Source organism: Vespa crabro, chromosome 2 (genome assembly GCF_910589235.1).
Source record: "Vespa crabro chromosome 2, iyVesCrab1.2, whole genome shotgun sequence".
NCBI lineage: Eukaryota > Metazoa > Arthropoda > Insecta > Hymenoptera > Vespidae > Vespa > Vespa crabro.
Window position 1 is genome coordinate 8837293 of NC_060956.1, and position 20772 is coordinate 8858064.

The 20772-nt window shown below is 32.8% G+C and overlaps 2 protein-coding genes across 10 annotated transcripts in view; both read left to right on the forward strand.

Annotated features, from left to right (window-relative positions):
* The window catches only part of LOC124433218 (RNA-binding protein Musashi homolog Rbp6), a 586211-nt gene extending 579374 nt beyond the window's left edge, over positions 1 to 6837 (forward strand). For 6 of the 8 annotated variants that reach the window (XM_046982962.1, XM_046982960.1, XM_046982965.1 and 3 more), the window contains 5 exons: positions 158 to 262; positions 1421 to 1486; positions 4062 to 4336; positions 5731 to 5795; positions 6076 to 6837. In XM_046982962.1, the coding sequence (XP_046838918.1) occupies positions 158 to 262; positions 1421 to 1486; positions 4062 to 4336; positions 5731 to 5772 (488 nt within the window). In that variant the 3' untranslated portion in view covers positions 5773 to 5795; positions 6076 to 6837. The remainder of the gene's footprint in view (positions 1 to 157; positions 263 to 1420; positions 1487 to 4061; positions 4337 to 5730; positions 5796 to 6075) is intronic. The other 2 variants (XM_046982961.1, XM_046982963.1) reach the window with 1 other exon arrangement.
* Positions 6838 to 19281: 12444 nt separating this feature from the next.
* LOC124421864 (charged multivesicular body protein 6) lies at positions 19282 to 20471 on the forward strand. 2 transcript variants are annotated; one of them, XM_046957538.1, is made up of 5 exons: positions 19282 to 19398; positions 19456 to 19546; positions 19622 to 19731; positions 19803 to 20209; positions 20293 to 20471. In XM_046957538.1, the coding sequence occupies exons 2-5, from the start codon at positions 19481 to 19483 to the stop codon at positions 20337 to 20339; spliced, it is 630 nt and encodes a 209-aa protein (XP_046813494.1). In that variant the 5' UTR covers positions 19282 to 19398; positions 19456 to 19480; the 3' UTR covers positions 20340 to 20471. The 2 variants fall into 2 exon arrangements, with proteins under 2 accessions (XP_046813494.1, XP_046813493.1); XM_046957537.1 differs by having other exon boundaries at positions 19333 to 19546.
* The last annotated feature ends 301 nt before the right edge of the window (positions 20472 to 20772 follow it).

A 20772-nucleotide genomic window follows, 5' to 3' on the forward strand; every position in this document is an offset into this window, starting at 1 on the left:
AGTCCCTGTCATGAGAATTTACATTCTGCCGGATTCCAACGTCGTCCGTTTGTATTCCAAGTTAGTCGCGGCACAGCCACCACCGTCGTAATCATCACGTTTCTTATTTTTAATCTCTCAGATTATCAGCTCTCTCTTTATTCTTTATTAATGTCAGGAGTGCCGACGGTGTACTACCACGGAACCGGAAGTGAGAATGCAGGCCGCGCATTTACGGAGACGCCAATACAACATGTCCAACGGAGTGCACTGCGGAAGAAATGTATGATGTCGAAAATATTCATTTCGATTGATAGACGCACTTGAAGAAAGATTTCTATATATATATATATATATATATATATATATATATATATATATATATATATATATATATATATACACACACATATATATATATATTCATACGTACATGTATACATATAGGTATAGGTACACACATTAAGTGTACACAAGCCGTTACTCTTATACTCTCTTATTATTCATCTCTCATCACCATCATCTCTTTCTCTTAATCATCCCCGATCACGCTCCATCAAACTTTCACTGATAGAGAGAGAAAGACGCAGTTCGCGTGTTCCGCCGATTGTTGTGTACTTGCTCATCGATTCTCCTCTTGAAAATCTTTCACGGTTCGCATCGCTCATCGCGATTCATACATTTCTGCCTTCGTCGGTCCCTCGCGGAAAATGCATATTAGCGGCGGAGTACATTTCAATGCACCGAGTGCTACTCGAGGGAATAATACAGCGGCCGTGGTTCGCTTGGCGCTCGATCAATATCCATAGGTTTATTATGCCCCAACGACTATTTCGCGGACTGTCGATGCACTCGAAATGCGAAAACTGTTCTCTCTCTCTCTATTTTTCTCTTTCTCTTTTTCTTTCTTTCTCTCTCTCTCTTTCTTTCTCTTTTACTCTCTCTCTTTCTCTCTCTCTAGCCCTTTAACCTCTCTCCCTCTTTTATTTTATCTATCTATCTCGATCTCTCTCTTTCCCTCTTACTCTCGTGCTCGTGATTATCATGCCGAATAGAACGTAAAATATCGTGATTCTTTTTTAATAACATAACGGGTAACTTTCAGAAAATCCTTGAATCATCATGACAATCATACTCGAGATCACCTTCTGAAATGCATTTTTATCAAGAAGAATCGGTAATTGACGAAGCGACACATCGGAAACATCATATCTACTTCTTTTTCGTTCTCTACTTTCTCTTATAGTTGCAAGTTCGTTGTGGCGCATAGTTGCTTTTACTATTAAAAAAAAAAAGAAGAAAACGTCGGCGAGAGTCGGTAATGAATATAAAAAGAACAAAGGTGGAAAAAGAAAAAACAAAAAGAAGGATATAACGAAGCATCTTACTCTGTAATGAGTTTCAGGTACGGAACAGTTGTAATCAGAGCTTTATGTTTCAGTGGATCTTACCAACGGACAGCTCACCCCCAACAACAACACGCCCTTACTCACGCAAGCTCTTTCTGGTACGTTTACAACCCCCCTCTCTCTCTCTTTCTCTTTTTCTTTCTCTTTCTCTCTCTCTCTCTCTCTCTCTCTCTCTCTCTCTCTCTCGCATCCAAATATTTCTTTCTTTTTACTTTTTTATCTTCAACAAAAAAACTCGTTTTTATTAGATGGCTATTCATTATGAGAATTCGTATAATAAACAAAAATATAGAAAAATTTTGCTAAGAAATAATAGAAAAGTACAATAAAGTACGATAGAAATTGTATTGAAAACATTGTTACTCCACTTTCAATCCTCCAATTCGATTTTCGCGAAGGAATGCTGTTTAATTTCTCGAAATCGCATCAGAGATCGATGTCCTCGTATGATTCATCATCTCCGAAGTCTCCTCCACATCAGTGGAGTTATGATAGAAAGTAGAAGGAGAAGGTGGAGAAGTAAGAAGAAATGGGGTGATAGTAGGAAAAGTGTCATACATGTGTGGCGCCGTGATGCCGGCAGCGAAATATACCAGCTCCTCTTTTTCTTTTTATATTTTTTTTTGCTCTATCTCCTTCACTTTTCTCATCCTTCGATTCTCTTTCCTATCCAGCCTGGAATCCGAGGCCGAACCATCGCCTACCACCACTGTCGTGCCGTCCGCAATCTCCTCTCAAATAAATCAAACTTTTGAATCGCGTCTCTCTTCTCATTTTCTCTACTTTCTCTCTCTCTCTCTTTCTTTTTCTCTTCAAGCCATTTCGCATTCGCGTACCATAGTCCTGCTCTGGGAGAAAACTTTGTAACCGGCCGCTATTGTCAAGAGTTTAAAAGCTGAATGGGTTTTTAGATTGTGCGCCCAGCGCTTTCGGTTTGTCATATTCTTCTGCTTCCTCCTCTTTCGTCCACGCCGTACCGTTCTTCTCTCTCCCTCTTTCTCTCTCTCTCTCTCTTTCTCTCTCTCTCTCTCTCTCTCTCTCTATCTCTCTCTTTCTTTTTCTCGTTCACTAGTTTCGAATTCTTCGCATGGCTCCTCGACTTCCACCTCTTATCTACCAGTACCACTACTACTATGCCATTTTTTCCTTTTTCTTTCTTACATTTTTCCTCTTCTTTCTCCTTTCCCTACCCTCTCCTGTCTACTTCCGTAAATCCAAAAAGTATGGGTATCATCGCGAAACGCTTAAAGCTCGCGTTCCATGCGACCGGGATGTAGTTGGTACTCAAAAGATAACGCTTATCGTCGATATTCGATCTTTGACCTTTTCCTTTTCTTCATCTTTTTATCCTTTGTTCGTCGGCAAGAGTCGGAAAAGAGAAAAATGACTTCCTCAGAAAAGTTCGGTTTTTCTATGAAATTCTCGAATAAGTTTGTGATTCTGTTTTATTTCTTGCTATTTCAAATCGTATCGTTACCCGCGTGTAGTTTTGAAAGCAACGTAACCATCTTTCGTGAAAAATTATACTAGTTTGTAGTAGTTTTCTTTTTCTCACTTTTTTCTGTCCTCTCTTTTTCTCTCTTTTTCTCTTTCTTTTTCTCTCTCTTTTTTTTATTTCTTTCTTCTTTTATCTCTCTCTCTCTCTCTCTCTCTCTCTTTCTCTCTCTTTTTCTCTCTTTTTTCTTTCTTTCTCTTTCTTTCTTCTTTCTTCTTCCTCTTTCTCTCACTCTTTCTCTATATTTGTCTCTCTTTCTCTGTTTGTTTTTCGAACGCGTTGAGATTATGCTCCCACTGTTCTCCTTGGGATATCCAAGGCGAAACTTTTCCTTTCTCCAAAAGCGAAGAAAGGCGAATACTTCTTTCCATTTTTCTCTCCGAGCATGGTTTTCTTTGATATAACATCACTAACACGTTCTACGAAACTTTGTCGACCGTTTACACACATCGTCGATTGTCTATACCAGTACTGCGCGAACTATGTCGTCGCAATCCCCTGAGAGTTAGTGCAATTTTCATGAATTTAACGCATAACCATAATAAAATATAAAGATAGTGTATTTTGTTAATTTCTAAAATAAAAATAATATAACATTATTATTATCTTTATGTTTACTTAATTAAAAGAATTTTGTAAATTGTATAGAATTTTATTCACTTAAGTAATTTCAGTAATTGCATTATATAAGCAATGCCGTTAACTTTTATCTATTGGGTATATAAAATAATAGAAAAAAGAGTATTATCGACTCGCGATTTTCGTTATTTTTATTGTATAGTGAAAAGAAAAAAGAGGAGACTTTTTTCGCATTATGTTTGTCAAAATAATAAATAGCATTATAATTAAAGAAAGAATACATTAAAAAAGTGTAGAATGAAAAATGAAAAAACTGCGGGATACATCGGTTATGTTTTTATTCGAATCGGGCGATACACGAACATTTTGATTCTTACGCTGCGAATTCTCATCGAAATCGAATAAACGTGATTACATTATTATATTACATATACAAAATGAACATATGTATATGTACGAAAAAATAACAGGTATAGAAAGGAAAGTTTCGAAGGATAAATACGAGAAGGAAAGAAAGAAAGAAAGAAAGAAAGAAAAATAAAAAAAGAAAAATAAAAGTGTAAAAGGGAGTAAAGGACTGAAGGGCGCGTTAATTGCAGTGATGAACAACTACCAGGCCGCAGCACAGGCCGGATTTCCACCAGCGTCACCGCATGCGGCCGGTGGTCATGGTGGGCCTCAAGGCCGATCCTTTCCTGCGGCCAATTCGCCAGGCCCAATCGACATGTACAGTTCGAGCGCCGCAGCCGCAGCAGCAGCCGCAGCCGCGGACTCTGCAGTTGCCAGCTACGTCCAAGCCGCAGCTAGTCCACAGCCTCCCACGACCGCGTTCCCCGCAATCGCTGTCTCTCGCGCCCCGCTCAACTACAGTCCCGTAAGTCAATCGAGACAACTCGACTTTCATCATATTTCTTTTAAACTCCTATCGTCGTTTCCCTTTCTTTCTTTCGTTTTCTCTCGCGTCTCTATCGGATTATATCAGATATCTATCAATATTATTCTAACCCAATCATATACTATTGTATATTTATTAAAAATTCTTCTCATAAGCATGAGAATAAAAAGTTTCATGAAATTGATGTAGCAAGATACGAATTTTAAATCGATTGCGAAATAGTATAGAATTTTTTTTCTCATGTATTTTCATCATTCTCGGATTATCAGTCTGACGATTCTTTTTCTTCTATGAATACACGTCGATAAGGATTCTTCTTTGTACAGAATCTTTTTCCACTTGCGCGCACAGATCGACCCGAATAGGCGGATAGTTTAGCTAGATAAATTTTGTAAAACGCTTCGACTGGAAAAATGAGGATGTGGTTGAATCTATTTTTTACGCTTTGAGCAAAAGAAGTACTGTCGCATCGATTTCTTTCAGTTTCATCAATATTATCCGGAATTACATTTTTCTTTCATTTAACTATGAAATTATTTTACATAAAATAGAATATTTTTTATTTTGCTTAATTAACGTAATTGTTCGGAAAGTTTATAATCCAAATAAGCAAGAAAAATATTTTTTGTTTAGAGATCATTAGGATTTTATCTTATTATTTTGAGTTTCAAGTAATATAATTACTAAATGAAAAAATCGTTGAAAGCATTTTTACCGGACACTTTAAATTCTAATTTATCCATAACTTACAACATCGTTTTGTTTTACGCAAAAAGTAAAATATAATTGAATTGTGGCTTTCTGCTTGATAAAAAACGTAAGTTCGTATCAGCTTATTTACACTTATTCGAAGCGTCTTATATCATAGAATGGAAAACCTTTTCCCAAGTGTGTAAATAAACATAAAAAGGAGCATTCAAAGGAAAGAAAGGGATTTGTTATTATCGGCGAATCTAATTGAAACAACCCCGATCATTGAACTATTGAAGTTAAATTGAACTATTTTCTTTCATAACGCTAACTTGGAAATAATGAATACAATGGACCAGTTCACTTTTTCTGGATAATAATCAGTTTATTGTAAAGGAAAGAATCGCTGTAACTTAAACAATTATAAAAATTTAATAAAAGAACAAAGATAGTACACACAATTGATGTCCGGAAACAATTTTTTTCTGCGTAGAAACAATTCCGACCCAAAACACGAATAGGTATAAGCTTTCTCACTAATTGTACTAACAGCATCAAAAACTTGACGATGCTATCTTTTGTCTTTCACGTTCCTCGTGATTGTCAATTTAATAACCATTCAACAAACGTATGTATTCAGTGTTAAACGTTAAGTTCGTGAATTCCGCCTTTTCCTGTTTCAGGGACCTCTGATACCAGCGGCGTTCACTAATGGCTACCATTGAGCCTCGTTAAGACCTAACAACAGGTATGCTTCTTCCGAGTCATTTATAGTTCCATCGATTACATGTCCTTGTCCAAGAAAACTTTAGCGAACTATAATCCTTATTTTATTTCATTTTTCATTCTCCTTTCTTTTCCTGATAGTATATGATACGAAAAAGAAGAAGCAATATTCATTATACTGATCCGATCAATCCTCCTTTGTAATGCCAACTTACTTTCATGTAATCTCGTGAAGGATCGAGGAGATCCTTGCAACATAATTCAAGTCCACTCAAAAACGTGATTTTCTCTTATAATCTCAGGATGGACGAGAGGGCAGAGCGCAGCACGGTCGACTGACGGCACAACGAGCACTGTAGTAGACGTCTTGGGAAGGAACTGATCACAGTTGATGACGATCTCTCGACAAATATAAAAAAATAAATAAATAAATAAAAACAAATAAAGGACGATGCAGCTACGACGGCGGACGACAGCGTCATAGAATTGAAAGTTAAGTGAGAAAGAAAGCGAAGGTCGATGCTTTCTAGTTAGAAGAGACTTTGAGCTTCCGAATATGACCAACTGAGCGTAGGAACTACCCCCGGATGGAAAAAAAACGTCGTCATTTGGGGTCAACGACATCGAATAGAAAGCTCGCGAAGAGGATAAAGAAATAGGATAGAGAGAGAAAAAGAGATGAGGTTGGAAACGAACGTCCAGAGGAGATCAGAAGACAGATAAAAAAGATAAACAGGAAAACAATTTGCGCAAAACGCAAGCAAAAAAGAGAACGAGAAATTGGAAAGAATGGATGCAAGAAAGAGAGAGAGAGAGAGAGAGAGAGAGAGAGAGAGAGAGAGAGAGAGAGAGAGAGAGAGAAAGAGAGAGAGAGAGAGTACGAAAAAAACGAGAAAGAAAGTACGAAGAAAAAAGAAAAAGAAATGATGTGTGTTTGAAAAAAAGCGAGAAGGAAAAAAATGCCGACGACACGAGTTGTACACACAGGCTAGCTGTGGCCGAAACTGCGTATTGACGCCAGCCCGTTCTCCGACATTAATAAATAAAAAATAATAATAAAATAATAATAATGAGAATTAAATTAATATTATTAAAAGCTAAATAATTAAGCAATTAAGTTTAGAATATATAAATACAATATGTATATATATATATATATAAATATAAATATATATATATATATATATTATAAATAATTAATAATTATTAGACGGATAACGTATGAATTCTTAGAATTTAAGGCGAACGAAGACAGGGAGAGATACCAACAACAACAAAACTCACATGTACGCGAATATATTATTAATAATAATGATTATAACACACACAGAAAGAGAGAGTGAGTGAGTGAGAGAGAGAAAGAGAGAGAGAGAGAGAGAAAGAGAGAAATATATACATAATGAATAAGAATACATTTATTCAGAAAAAGTAACAGGAAGACATGACCCACACGCACATGCACACATAGAGACGGTACTCACTCATTGAGAAAGATACACATACACATGATTAATATGGTGATTAAAACGTTTAATAGGTTAGTGGCGGTGCGGCCGCGTTCGCGATAATATATATATATATATATATATATATATATATATATATATATATATATATATATACATACATACATATATATGAAAGCGTCCGTTAGCGCGCATAGGAACATATACACATGACATGCATATTTAATATATGTATATATATATATACATATATATATATATATATATATATATATATATATATATATCAGTACAATACAGACAGACAAGCACACACATAAGCGAATACACGCATATATGTAACTGAGCACATAAAGAAGAGGCACGCGTCTGCACTCAGGAAGAACATTCTTTTCTGGGCTTTTGAGTTTTAGGTAGAACGAGAAAGACTGAGAGAGTGAGAGGGGTAAAGAAGACAGCAGGAAAAAAAATTCGAGTACGGTTAAAAGAACCCGACGACATCGGCGATGAAAGATGGTGATGAAGTTGTAGATTGTGATGTTATTTGGTGTGAGTAGTGGTGATTGTGAGAAGGTGGTGTAGTAATAACGATGGAAAGAGCACAGGAGGAAGTTGTTTGAGGGTGATAGTGAATAACAAAAGAGAGAAAAAAAAGTAAGCATTCCTCTTCTTTTCCTTTGTTTCCATCTTCTACGAGGCTGCTACTCCTCGGCAAATCTTTGTTGCTTCAATGGCGGAATAGCACTTCTCTTATCCCCGACTTCTTCGTCGTCGTTGCCGTTGTTGAGACTCTTCTCGCTTTTCCCGGGTGTGCAACATGCATAAGGTGAAGAATCAAAGTCCGGAGAAAGAAAAGATGAGAAAGAAAAAGAGAAAGCATGCATATATAAATGTGTGTGTACTAAGTGTGGAAGTAAATGAGCGAAAACGTGCCGAGACGTATGTGAATAAAACGCGTCTAACTTGTTCAACAAGACGCATTTCCGACGTTAATTAGGCTATGCGTTTTCTTTTATCGAAGATCGAAGAGGTCACTCTCGGACTTTAAAAATATATCTGCTGCTACTGTCTATGTGTATATGCGTGCGTGTGTGTTTTCAATAATGGATGAAAGTGGGAATGAAAGAACTGGCAAGAGTAAAAAAAATAAAAAGAGAGAAAAAGAGAGGGAGAGAGAGAGAGAAAGAAAGAGAAAAAAATGAAAGGGAAGGCGTTAACTGAACAGTATCGTAATGTATCGCTCGTCTCCGCGCCCGGCCCATACGTTACCGTCGAAATTTTGGCCTCAAGCGAACGCCGGACAATGATCAGCTGAATCTTTGAAACTGATCGTTCTGCTGGTATCGATCAATTACATTGCACTAACTTTCGTACGTGGAGCGCGAATTATTGTATCATCTAAATACCATAACGATATATAAATGATATTCTATATATATATATATATATATATAAATATATAAATATAAATATTATACATACATTTCACGAACCTTTTAAATAAAAGGAGAACAAATACGATGATAGCGCGCGAAATTTGTCGACGTGCGCACGCGCTCGACATTATTCACAAAAAGGAGACCATAATACACAACACATACACATACGTACACACAGAAAAAGCACGTCCGAGAGACAGGTGTGTTATCATGAATCGATTAAACTTTAATCGAACAAAATGGTTTAGTAACAAAAGGGAGATTAATTAAATAAAGAATACATTAATAAAATGTATGAGCATGCATATATATTTGCGTATAATATGCACGAATGTATATGTATTTTCGTGTACATATATACGTATGCAGAGAAAATGATGTACCGTTCGTCCGCAATGTACAGAGCATTAGAATCAATGGCGTTGTCACGCTGATTTGCTGATTTATTTGAACGATATGATAAAATTAATGAGAGATGTGTACCCTAAACAAAATTTCGTGTGAGAGATTGAGAAAAAACAAAGTATAAGATGCGAGAGTGTGAGTGAAACGAATGAAAGATAATGAAATCGTACGTCCGTAAGTATGAGGATGAACATGTGAGAGAAACTGTGACTAAGTTTCTAGGGCTACGCACATCATTATTAGCATTGCAATTAACCGTAAATGCTTAAAATGCAGATTATGTCAAAGGAAAGACAGAAACTTGAGAATGAAGCAAAAGAAAAGAAAATTAAAACAGGTGATTTATATATTTAGTCTTTAAAAGCGAGGAAATCATCAAACACCAAACTTTGATATTCTTTTCACTTCAGATAATTCGGAAATCGAATGAATCTATATGTTGAATGCGTTGAATCTTTCGATTGATCTCCGTAATCGCAATTCCTTTTACTTTCGTTTCTACCTCTGCTCTTACGTCTATCATCAATATGGATTTATTGGAAAAGAATGATCATCTGAAAAAATCGAGCGTGTGCTGTTTCGTCGATCGTCGAGCAAATGACGAAGGATATTTAATTCGTGCGACGATTATCAACCCAAATTAATTATTATTCGAAAACACAGGGTAAAAAAATAAAACAGATGCTTTTAGATCAGGACATATTTTGTGTCGAACGGCGGCTACTTTGTTTTCTTGTGCGCGGATGTGCGCGCTTACTACAGGAGAAATGCGAAGTAAAATCAAAAAAAAAAAAGAATAAAAAAGACAAAAAACGGAAGGAACGAGTCAATTCTTACAAACGTTAGCAATACTTCAACATGACCACAAAGGACAGGAAAGAATGCGAATAATAAGAAGATAAAGGAAAAAAAATAAAAAGAAGACGAGTCGAATATATCGCGGGTACACTGTATTCTCAAGTCATGAATATGTAATTTCTTACATATGCGTGTAGAACAATAATCATGGGGTGATGAATGAAATGATAGCTGACTCGAACCGGCCATGATTAAATAAAATAAACAATGGAAAACCTGTGAATGATAATTATCAATAAGTCAAAGCAATAGTTTCACGTTAGAAAGCATCGATCAAGAACATATAATTTATTCTCAGTTCGATACTCGTTGAATTAGACACATCATAACAAAAATGAGACTAGACAAATTGCCCTTATGAAAAACAGAAAGCATAAACAATATTGTTTCAAAAATTATAAAAAGAATTAGAAAAGAGTTGATTGCAATCAATGTTCCAAGAAAATTGAAACTTTTATTCTCTTCGAAGGCACATATTCGAGCGTGAGAAAAATCAGAATGCCCGCGAGGTCAAATTCGACATTTTGCGATTTTCGATTATGGAGAAGAAAAGAAAATTATATACATTATATATACATATATATATATATATAATCTATATATATATATATATATATATATATATATATATATATGTATATATTGAAAAAAAGGTTTATGATCAATTATTAATCGAAAGAAAAGGAGCGGACGAATCGAATTTCGGAGGGAGAGATCGAAAGTGTCTGTGGCAGAAAACAAAAGCTTAGCGAAAGAGAAGTCGAAGATATATAAAGTGAGTGCAGTCCACGCGGTTTATATTTATAAATAAATTAATATTGAAATATTACACTATATACATATATATATATATATATCTACATTTAGTATATAAATATATACATATATAAATAAACATACTATATAAAGAAGAAAGAAGTAAGAAATATATTATGAGTATACAAATATAAATAAATAAATAAATAAATAAATAAATAAATAAATAAATAAATAAATATATATATATACATATAAATATAAATATAAAAACGAATAAGGCGAGAAAATAAAAGAATTATAAAGATGAACAAAGATATTGAGAGATATTGTTTTATGCATTTGTATATATATAATTATTGATGTTTTAAAACTAATAATATTATTGTATTGTAATTTTTGAATTACCACCGATTGCAAAAGAGAAAAGGAAGAATATAATGAAATGACGGAGATATAAGAGAGCGGCAGGGATGAGAATTCGACCCGGATGTGGCTGCATCATAATCATTTTTGCCAGTCCTTTTCTACGAGAGTAATTTGAGTGAAGAAGAAGAACGATGAATGTACCCAGGAAAAAATAGAATCGAACGACGTCGATTGTGACTCTGCCGTTCCTCGTACGCTAATGTACACGTTTGTGTATATTCCTATACACAGACAAGTGCATGTATATATAAATAGTTAACAAAATAATTGGATTACTATCATCGAGAAATAAATACGTATGGCAAGAAAGATAAATAGATAGATAGATAGACAGACAGACAGAGAAAGAGGGAGAGAGAGAGAGAGAGAGAGAGAGAGAGAGAGAGAGACAGAGAAAGAGAGAGAAAGAAGTGTCACAAAAGGAAAATACGGGAAAGGCGTTAATTAATAAATTAATTAATAGTTAATTGTGTCATTACAATTCCACGACCAAGTGCTGTAATATCGCGAGGTCAGAATTTTTCAAATGAATAGCATATTTAAAAGGGATATAAAAAATAAATGCACGCGCACGCAGCATTCACGAACACACATTGACACAGAGACATACGATATACGTAAAATTAAAAAGCACATCAATAAATATCGTCTTATCGTAATCATCTGCGCGTCACAAGAGAGATAATGAGCGATTAACAGAGATTATTTAAACAGATTATTCTAATCTATTGATTTCAGTTTAAAAATATAAGCTATTATTTGAAAAGGTACTCAAATAGTAACAGTTTTTGTACCTGTTATTTTATTTTAAATTTATATTATTAATAATTTTAGATATTATATGAATTTTTTCTTGACTTAATTTTTATTACGAATTTACATTGATTTATAACAATTTATGATAAGACGTTTTGTGAAAGATACAACATTCGGCATAGTTTGTCTTATCTTTATAAATATTCGTTAAGTTTGCACATCGAAGGTCGTTCCTTCATACATTTTATACAATAAAAAAGCAATATCGAGTAATAATTTAAATAATGAAAAGGTGTCATTGAAAATATTTACATTATCGAAGGAGGGTATAAGAGTACATAGATATTCGAGAATCGAATATATTACTTATTTATGGCAAATATAGGATACTAATATTATATCTGAGTACACAAGAAGACTCTATAGGGAATACTTATATTATCCACGTTGTTTAAGTATAATAATAATTATCTTCGCTTTGCCTAATCCAAAGAAAAGAGAAAGATGAAGAAAAGAAAGAGAAGTGATATTGCAAAGTAGAAAAAAATTTCGTCCCCAAAGCTTGACCCTCTTTCGTGATAAGCACGATATTATACGCTGACAATTAAACGATAAAAAAAATGTTTGTAAGAAACCTTAGAAAGTTAAGCGCGAAAGAAAATGCCTAAATTCACTCGTTACACATAAAAAATAGAGAAACGTACACATACACAAGCATACTGGCGTGAGAACATGTCTCACCGATTCGTCAGATCGTTCCTTTGATCATATCCTGCACACCATCCGTACCTCGATCATGAAGACTTCCTTAGAATCGCTAGTTTAGCTGCAAAAATCACGTCGCGATACGAAGCGGCCGCACATCTATCCTAATTTTTTTCTTCAGTTTCCTCAAATAAAAGCTGATAGATGCACACGGGTGCGGAGACAGCGACAGTGTAGAAGAGATTACGACTCATCCGTGTTGCAGCCATCCTTTTTATCTGCGATGTTAATAACGGGTTTGAAGGATTGAAGGGAAGAGAGAGAGAGTGAGAGAGAGAGAGAGAGAGAGAGAGAGAGAGAGAGAGAAAGCAAATGAGAAACAGAGAAGAATGTAAATGAGAGTGTGTATATGAGAGAGAAAAATATGATATAATGAAGAGAAAAGATTGAAAAACAAACTCGAAGAAAGAAAAAGGGTCCGTAGATAGATAGACAATTTTCGAAGCAACTTTTTTTTCGGACAATCGCAGAGAGGCTAGCCTAAAATTATTTGTTTGACTTGCTCTGATGATGTTCATAGAAACTGAATGAATTTGCGATTCGATCGATCGGTTTACCAGTCATTGTAATGTAGTCGATCGGTCGGAACTACCTTGGTCCCTTCGATTCTCGACTCGCCGTGTTGCAAGGTTGTAAAATCGTAGGAAACGAATCCTACCGGGACTATTGCTTTTTTCTTTCTTTTCTTTTTATTGTTTTTTCCTTCGGTTGAATTATGTTATTCTATGTATGTATTAACATTATTTTCAAGTTCATTGTTTATCGCTATCATTATTACGTATTGTTATTATTGTCATTACTATTATTACTATTATTATTTTAATTTGTATTATCTCTGTTATTATGATTATAACATCTGTAATCATTGTTAATTTACCTTCGTCTACACTTAAAATAACCATTTTTCCATGACTTTATTTTCTTCTTAAATTGAAAAAAAGAAAAAAAGAAAACAAAAAAGAAGAAAAAAAAGGATATTCGTTCACTTGAGAAGTTTCTGTCGAAAAATGGAAAGCCGTCTCCAAGAATTCGTCGGGCTCTGTGACATATTCGATCTTCATTTATCAAGGAACTACATTGTACAAATCATGAGATATGCACCCTACGGTGAAGGAAGATAAATCTGTCTCTAAATTAGCTTGTATTTAAATTAATAATAAATCAACAGAGCCTTTCGACTTTGTGGGGAAAAGACATACATGAGGATATATTAAAAATATAACCCCAAGACGATATGTATATACAATATATATATATATATATATATATATATATATATATATATATACATATATATATATATATATATATATATATATACACACACACATACACACAACTAGACTATATATATAAGTATATGCACATCACTTAAATAAAACACATACATATTATGCATATGTAATAATGTGTAATTACACGTGCACACGTTCAGATGCGCACTTATGTGCAATCAGCAATTGTTAAATATTCTTCCTGCGTAATAGAAAAAAGATAAAAACAAAAAACAGAAAGAGATAGAGAGCAACGTATTACAAGCTCCGACACTCTCTTCTAACCGTCGTACAGTAACGCTACTAATTACATCATATTTTGATCAAATTGTTGATTTACCGTTTGAAATTATTTTTGTCGGATCGGTTTATTGTCACAGTTCTGACCGGTAAAACTCATAACCATCTACATATAGACGTCTTGACAAAAAATTTATCTATCGAGGATTTTGTTGCTTATTCCATACAAAAAGTCTTTTTAAAATAATTCTTTTGATGACATTATTTTCTTATTCTAAATGACCCATGCTAATGTTAGCACATTGATCCTTTTTTACGACGAATGTAAACTATTTACAACTGTATGTATGTTATTGCAAGTCGACTGAAATATATCCGATGATAAACGCGTGATTTTAATAATCGATTTGTAAATTAAGTTAAAATAATCTATATTACTTTTTTTCGCGCGGTACCCTACACTTTAAAAATAAAAACAAAAAAGAAAGACAGAGAAAATAGTAAAATTATACATATTTAGCCGATGCGTTACGATTACGACGAAAATGTTATTCACTATTTGCTCACGTAAACCAAAGGAATACACGATTCTATTGATAATTGTGTAAGATTTCGTCTCCTCGCTCTTTAGTGCTTTTTCAAGATAAATGTGTTCGTCAAATAATAATTCGAATTGAAATATCACTATTTATCGTATCGTTAAAGAAGAAAACAAAAAAATAAAAAAGGGTACCTTCGCTCGTCCCAAATTTGGATATAATTTTGCGTGAGATTTAAAAACAGGTCTAATCGAATATCGTAAAAAGTATTTTGTATTGTAATTTCTTTTTATAAAATTGTCTAAATGGTATGTAAAATAATTTTTATACAAGTTTTGCGTTCAAAATTCAATTCTTTGCAAATCAAAGTCACACGTTTGCAAACTAAATTTAATCTTTTACAAATTAAATTTATCCTTTTAAAAATCTAGTTTTTCTACAAAATTCTTCCAAATTATCGTCTTTCAATTTCTGAAATAAAAAGTAATGAAAAAATATTTTTAAAAATGCACTCAAAAGTAAAATTTTATACCAAAATTATCTATTGAAGAATCAATAATCTAATGAAAATCTACATGAGTTTATATTTTGTTTCGATCTCAAATAACACATTTATAGGAGATTACTCTTTTTTGTAAATCGTAAGAATTCCAAACAAATTAAATATTAATATAGCTAAGAACCGTCTAGAGACTGTCCAATTAGTAAAAAATGAAATTGGTCCGATGTTTGCTGTACAAGAAAAAGATGTAGTGTTGATTTCATAATTAATTATAATAAATTATTTCCAGCACTGTAAATATTGCAACGCATCCAAACCAAAATTTGTTGTTTAACGGTTTTCAATTAATATTGTAAGAAATTTTCAAAGTTTAGCTAAAGTATTGTTATCTACATACAATAAAATTTTGAATTTCATCCCACTAAATTTACATTTGACTTTATTTTTATTACAGAAGTTTAAGAAAATAATTTTGTAGAAAAACTTGGTTTGCAAAAGGGATGAATTTGATTTGCAAAAAGTTAAATTTGATTTGCAAAAAGGTGAATATGGTCTGAAAATGGGTGAATTTGATTTGCAAAAAGTTGAATTTTGAATACAAACTTGTACATATGTATATGTGTGTATAATACATATACATATATGTATATGTTCGATACGCAATAGTACGAGTTTTTCTCGAATTTTGAATTAGGTATTAAGATCATACTACAAAACCTGGCTCTAATAAAATTACAGTGTATGAGAGCATTGTTATGTTAACAAAGACTGTTCGCGCAACGTCACTTAACGAATAATTTCTCTCGGTTCTAACCGAGATAAGATATATATTTGTTTCTCATTTGTTTTTAAATTAACATATCAGAAAGAATCTATGAGATGTAAAAATTGTTTAACATTTTAGCAGTATGTCGACGATAAAACGTTGGCTTGACGAGTAGATAGTTATTGTTAACGAAAGCATGTGAAACATGATTCTACATGATTTTTTATGTTATACCTTATTGTTTCTGGAAAGAACAGGGCGTTCATATTTTAATCGATAGCATGCACTATCTCCTAAGATAAGAAAGATACGAAATTTCTTTTTAGGCAATAGATGGAAAAAAAAAGGAAAGTAGAAAAAGTAAGCTAAGGAAAAACACAGAATGCATTATTTTTAATCTCCTATTCCATTAAAATTATATTTTGTACATATGGAATTAATTAAGTTCTTCGATTGCAGATGAAAATTATTTTTTGTTCTTATGGCTAAATTTATCTTGATGTATTTAAAGAAAACAAACGCCGCGTTATTTTGTAAAGATTTATGATTATCATATTATAGAAAAGCGAAATAAGGAAAAAGATCATCAATTTCACCGATATAATGATACTCTTCGAGATTTTTATCTTGTCTAATTTAAGTTTATAGGTACTAGGGTCATCATATTTCGTCGCAGACTCATTAGAGGAACATTTTAATTAATTTTATAAAATTTTTGCCGTTAAAGTTTTCTTACCATTATAAGAAAAAACAGAGAATAAAAGTAGAAGTTCCGAAACATGCCTGATAAGTAAAAAATATCGTTAATTAATAAAAGCTCAAATATCTCATCATGGTTTCAAACTTGGCTTCGTATCTGCATTATCTGTGGAAATATTGCACCATACATCTATACATATAATATATATTTATTAAAGTTTAATTATTTGTGCTGTTACCAGATTGAAGAGAGCGCGGACGAACATGGCACAAACACATTGACATATTACACACGAGCAAAGCTTCAAGTTATTCTGATTCCGCATAGCAAACACGAGAAGTTATTATCGCCCACGCGCAATACAAATGGTCAAGCGTTAAAAATAAATATGATAATAAGATGATGTTAATCTATTAGACAGAGCTACGTAACGACAAATGAAGATTTTTTTATAATTTGCAAAATCAATGAAAAAGAGCAGTATTATAATTATACTTTATACAGACCTATTCGAGGAAAAATGTTAACGCAATGGGTTTGGTAACGTTACGAGTTCTGTTAGATTTTCGTTAGGTCTTTTGCCCTTTTTGAAAAATGTAATTTCAGAACACCAATATTAATATCAAAGTGGCCGAACATTTTGTATACAAACTACGCTATGGATTCCGGGACTCTTAATCTCGTCATTCACATCGACAATTAAGAGGGAAGAAGATGAGGGCTACGTTTTTAGTGGATCGACAATAGATGGTAAAAAGGTGGGAAACAAATTTTTGATATTTTCTATGATGGCTCGCAAGATAAAGGTAAAAAAAAGCTAAGCATAGAGAAGATAAGAAAAGAAAATTTAAGGCGAAAATGTTCGAGGCAAAAGCGAATGAAAACTCGGCGTTATGACACAGCTTGCAATGAGGAAACTTGCAATATAACAAGCAATAAATAAGCCACTTTTAATTCCATGTATATTAAACAATTATGTGGATGCTTAACGAGATTTATTGAATTAAACAAGCAAGCCAAGAAATAAGATGAAATACCAATTTTACATATTCTTACTAATCGTAAACAATTACAATACGTATAGTGACATACTAAATTATACGATTATGTATCGATTTAAAGGAACAAAAAAAATGGTAAATAATTATAAACGCCTGTAAGCGAACAAGCGAGCAGACGGTAATCTAATCTACGTAAGTACGTAAAAGTTTCAATTTTACACTATCGATAATAATGATATAACGATAAGGATATATAAGATATATGACGATTTATAATAATTATAATGTTGTACAGAATATTTATGAAAGGTTTGCTGCTGGCGAAAGAGTCGCGCGCTCCTGCATTTCTTGCGATAATGAAAGAAAGAGAATCGTGCGCGCGCTCGTCGGTAAAAGAATATGATCTTATTGATCTTTTCATGTAAATCGATGTATTTGAGGAAATCGAGAATGAATAATTGAAATGCATTACGCGGCTTAGGTGACGCGCGGCTCTCTATCCAAAAGCGGCCAGACTATAATGAATGTTTTGTAAGATAAAAAGGAGAACGATTGCAGTAGAGAATATTAAGATCGTGCGTTCGGGAGAAATGTATAGTCGATCCTTTCGAGAAATTTCGAATGAATTCGACGACGCCTTTCTCGAACAAAGGAAGACGCAGCTCTTTTTTTCGCAAAATACTAGAGCGCTGCGATAGAAAACGCCATTAATGGCTCTGAGATTATAATACGAAAACGAGTATGTAGAGACAAAAAGCAAACAAACAAAAAAAAAGTAAGATTTGCGCGCCGCGGTGTGGCGAGAGCGAGGGCTGATAATCTAATTAATTGTGTATGTATACAGATAAAAATAAATATAATATTGCGATTATAAATATTAAACTCTAATAAAGAATAACAATATTGTACCCCTCTGTACATATAAATATATATTATACTACGATGATTATTACTATATGATTTATTATAAATATGTATACGCATGTATATATATATTACATATACGCATATATACGTGTATATACATAAATATAAATATATCTCATGAATTCGCAAGATTATGTTCATTATTGTTTACTTAATATCATCATCATGATCATCATCATCATCATCATCGTCATCACCGTCATCATCGTCATCATCTTCATCTTCATAATCGTCATCATCATCATCACCATCATTAAGATTATTATTATTATTGTTATTGTTATTATCATAATTATTATTATTATATCATCATCACTTTCATCATCATTATTATTATTGCTATTATTATTGTCATTATTATCATCATCATCGCCATCATCATTATTATTATTACTATGATAATATTAATATATAAGAGAAGGTTCACAACGTGCCGTGTGTATGTGGGAATAAAATATATAATATAATGGACATTGTTCAATTCAATTTATCGTGTCTGTTTATTTTTTCCCTTTCTATAATAGATATAATAGAATAATATTTCATATTTACATTTTTGCATTTTATTCATTTTGGTTTTTTATTTCTTCAAATAATTATATAAAGTATAATTTATATAAAAAGATAGTATAATATTAGTATATAATTCACGAATACTCTTTCGTTTCTAGTATAACCATGTTTGTATTTAGCGCCATTGAAACAACTTCAAGTTGATATCTCGAATCTCGATTAACTAAAATGGCACCGCGTAGGTTTATTCGTGTAATGTCAACGGAATGCGTTCTTGTGATTATTGAAGGTAATGAATGATAGGGGTGCGACTTTATTATACATATTACATGTTGATTTTATTTAGAAAATTAAAAAAGGAGAACGACGAGATGGGCATATTTTTCACTAAGAAGAAACCACAGAGTCGCATTACCGAACAAGACAAGGCTATCTTGGTAGGCATCACCTGTCAGATTAATCTAACCTTTTCCTTTCATTGGAAATGTTGTTATGCTTATAATGTTTTATAGCAATTGAAACAAACTAGAGACAAAATCAAACAATATCAACGTCGAATCGAACAAACTCTTGAGAAGGAACGACTTCTAGCTAAGAAACTTATACATAATGGACAGAAAGAGTAAGTGTTTCAATCTTAATAATAATGTTTATTCAGAATTTATTGCATTATCATATTTGAAATTATTATAGCCGAGCTTTATTATTGCTGCGTAAAAAAAAATTCCAAGAGCAAATTCTGTCAAAGATCGATGGTCAGCTAGAAAATCTAGAAATTATGGTACATAATATAGAATTTGCCCAAATAGAAATTAAAATTGTTGATGGTCTAAAAGAAGGAAATGCTGCTTTGAAAAAGTTACATGACATTTTTTCTATTGATGAAATCGAAAAAGTTATGGATGAAACAAGGGAAGGCATTGAAAAACAAAGGGAATTGGATGAAATATTATCTGGTGAACTTACGCAAGAAGATGAAGCAGAAGTAGAGGCAGAATTAGATGTTCTATTGAATGCAGAAATTAAAGAAGCTGCACCAGAAATACCAGATGAAATAACATTGCCAGAAGTACCGACAAATTTACCAGAAAGGAGGAAAGGTATTTTGTTACTTTTGTTAACATATAGAACACTGAATAATTATACTAAACCAATATATATTTGATTCTTTTTGTACCAACAGAACGCGTAAAGGAAAAAATGCAAGAAGCAATTGCTTTAGAAGCGTGAAAGACAAATGAGTCGTAAGAGTAAAACTTCGACTACTTCAAAACTATGCAAAAGTTCTTTGTACATATGTACAGTGTATAATGTTAAGATGTTATTAATTATAAAGTCAATAACATTTAATTGAAAACTAAAGTTGCTTCTATTGTATCTTTTAAATGACATAATCTATTACTGTGGAAAATACAATATTAGTAAATAAACTATGTGGTGTTTTAAAAGATAAGATAATAATTGATAAAATTACATAAATTTTTACATATAAAATAGTTTAATTACAGGTATGTTAATTACACTTACATATCCTTATAATTATGAGCTATACTTTGTTCTTGATTTTCTATTAAAAAATGTTTAGAAATAAATATATAATTACTAATTCCCGAAAAGAATAAATTCATTATCGTCGTTGTTTATGATTTCAACGGAATTCAAT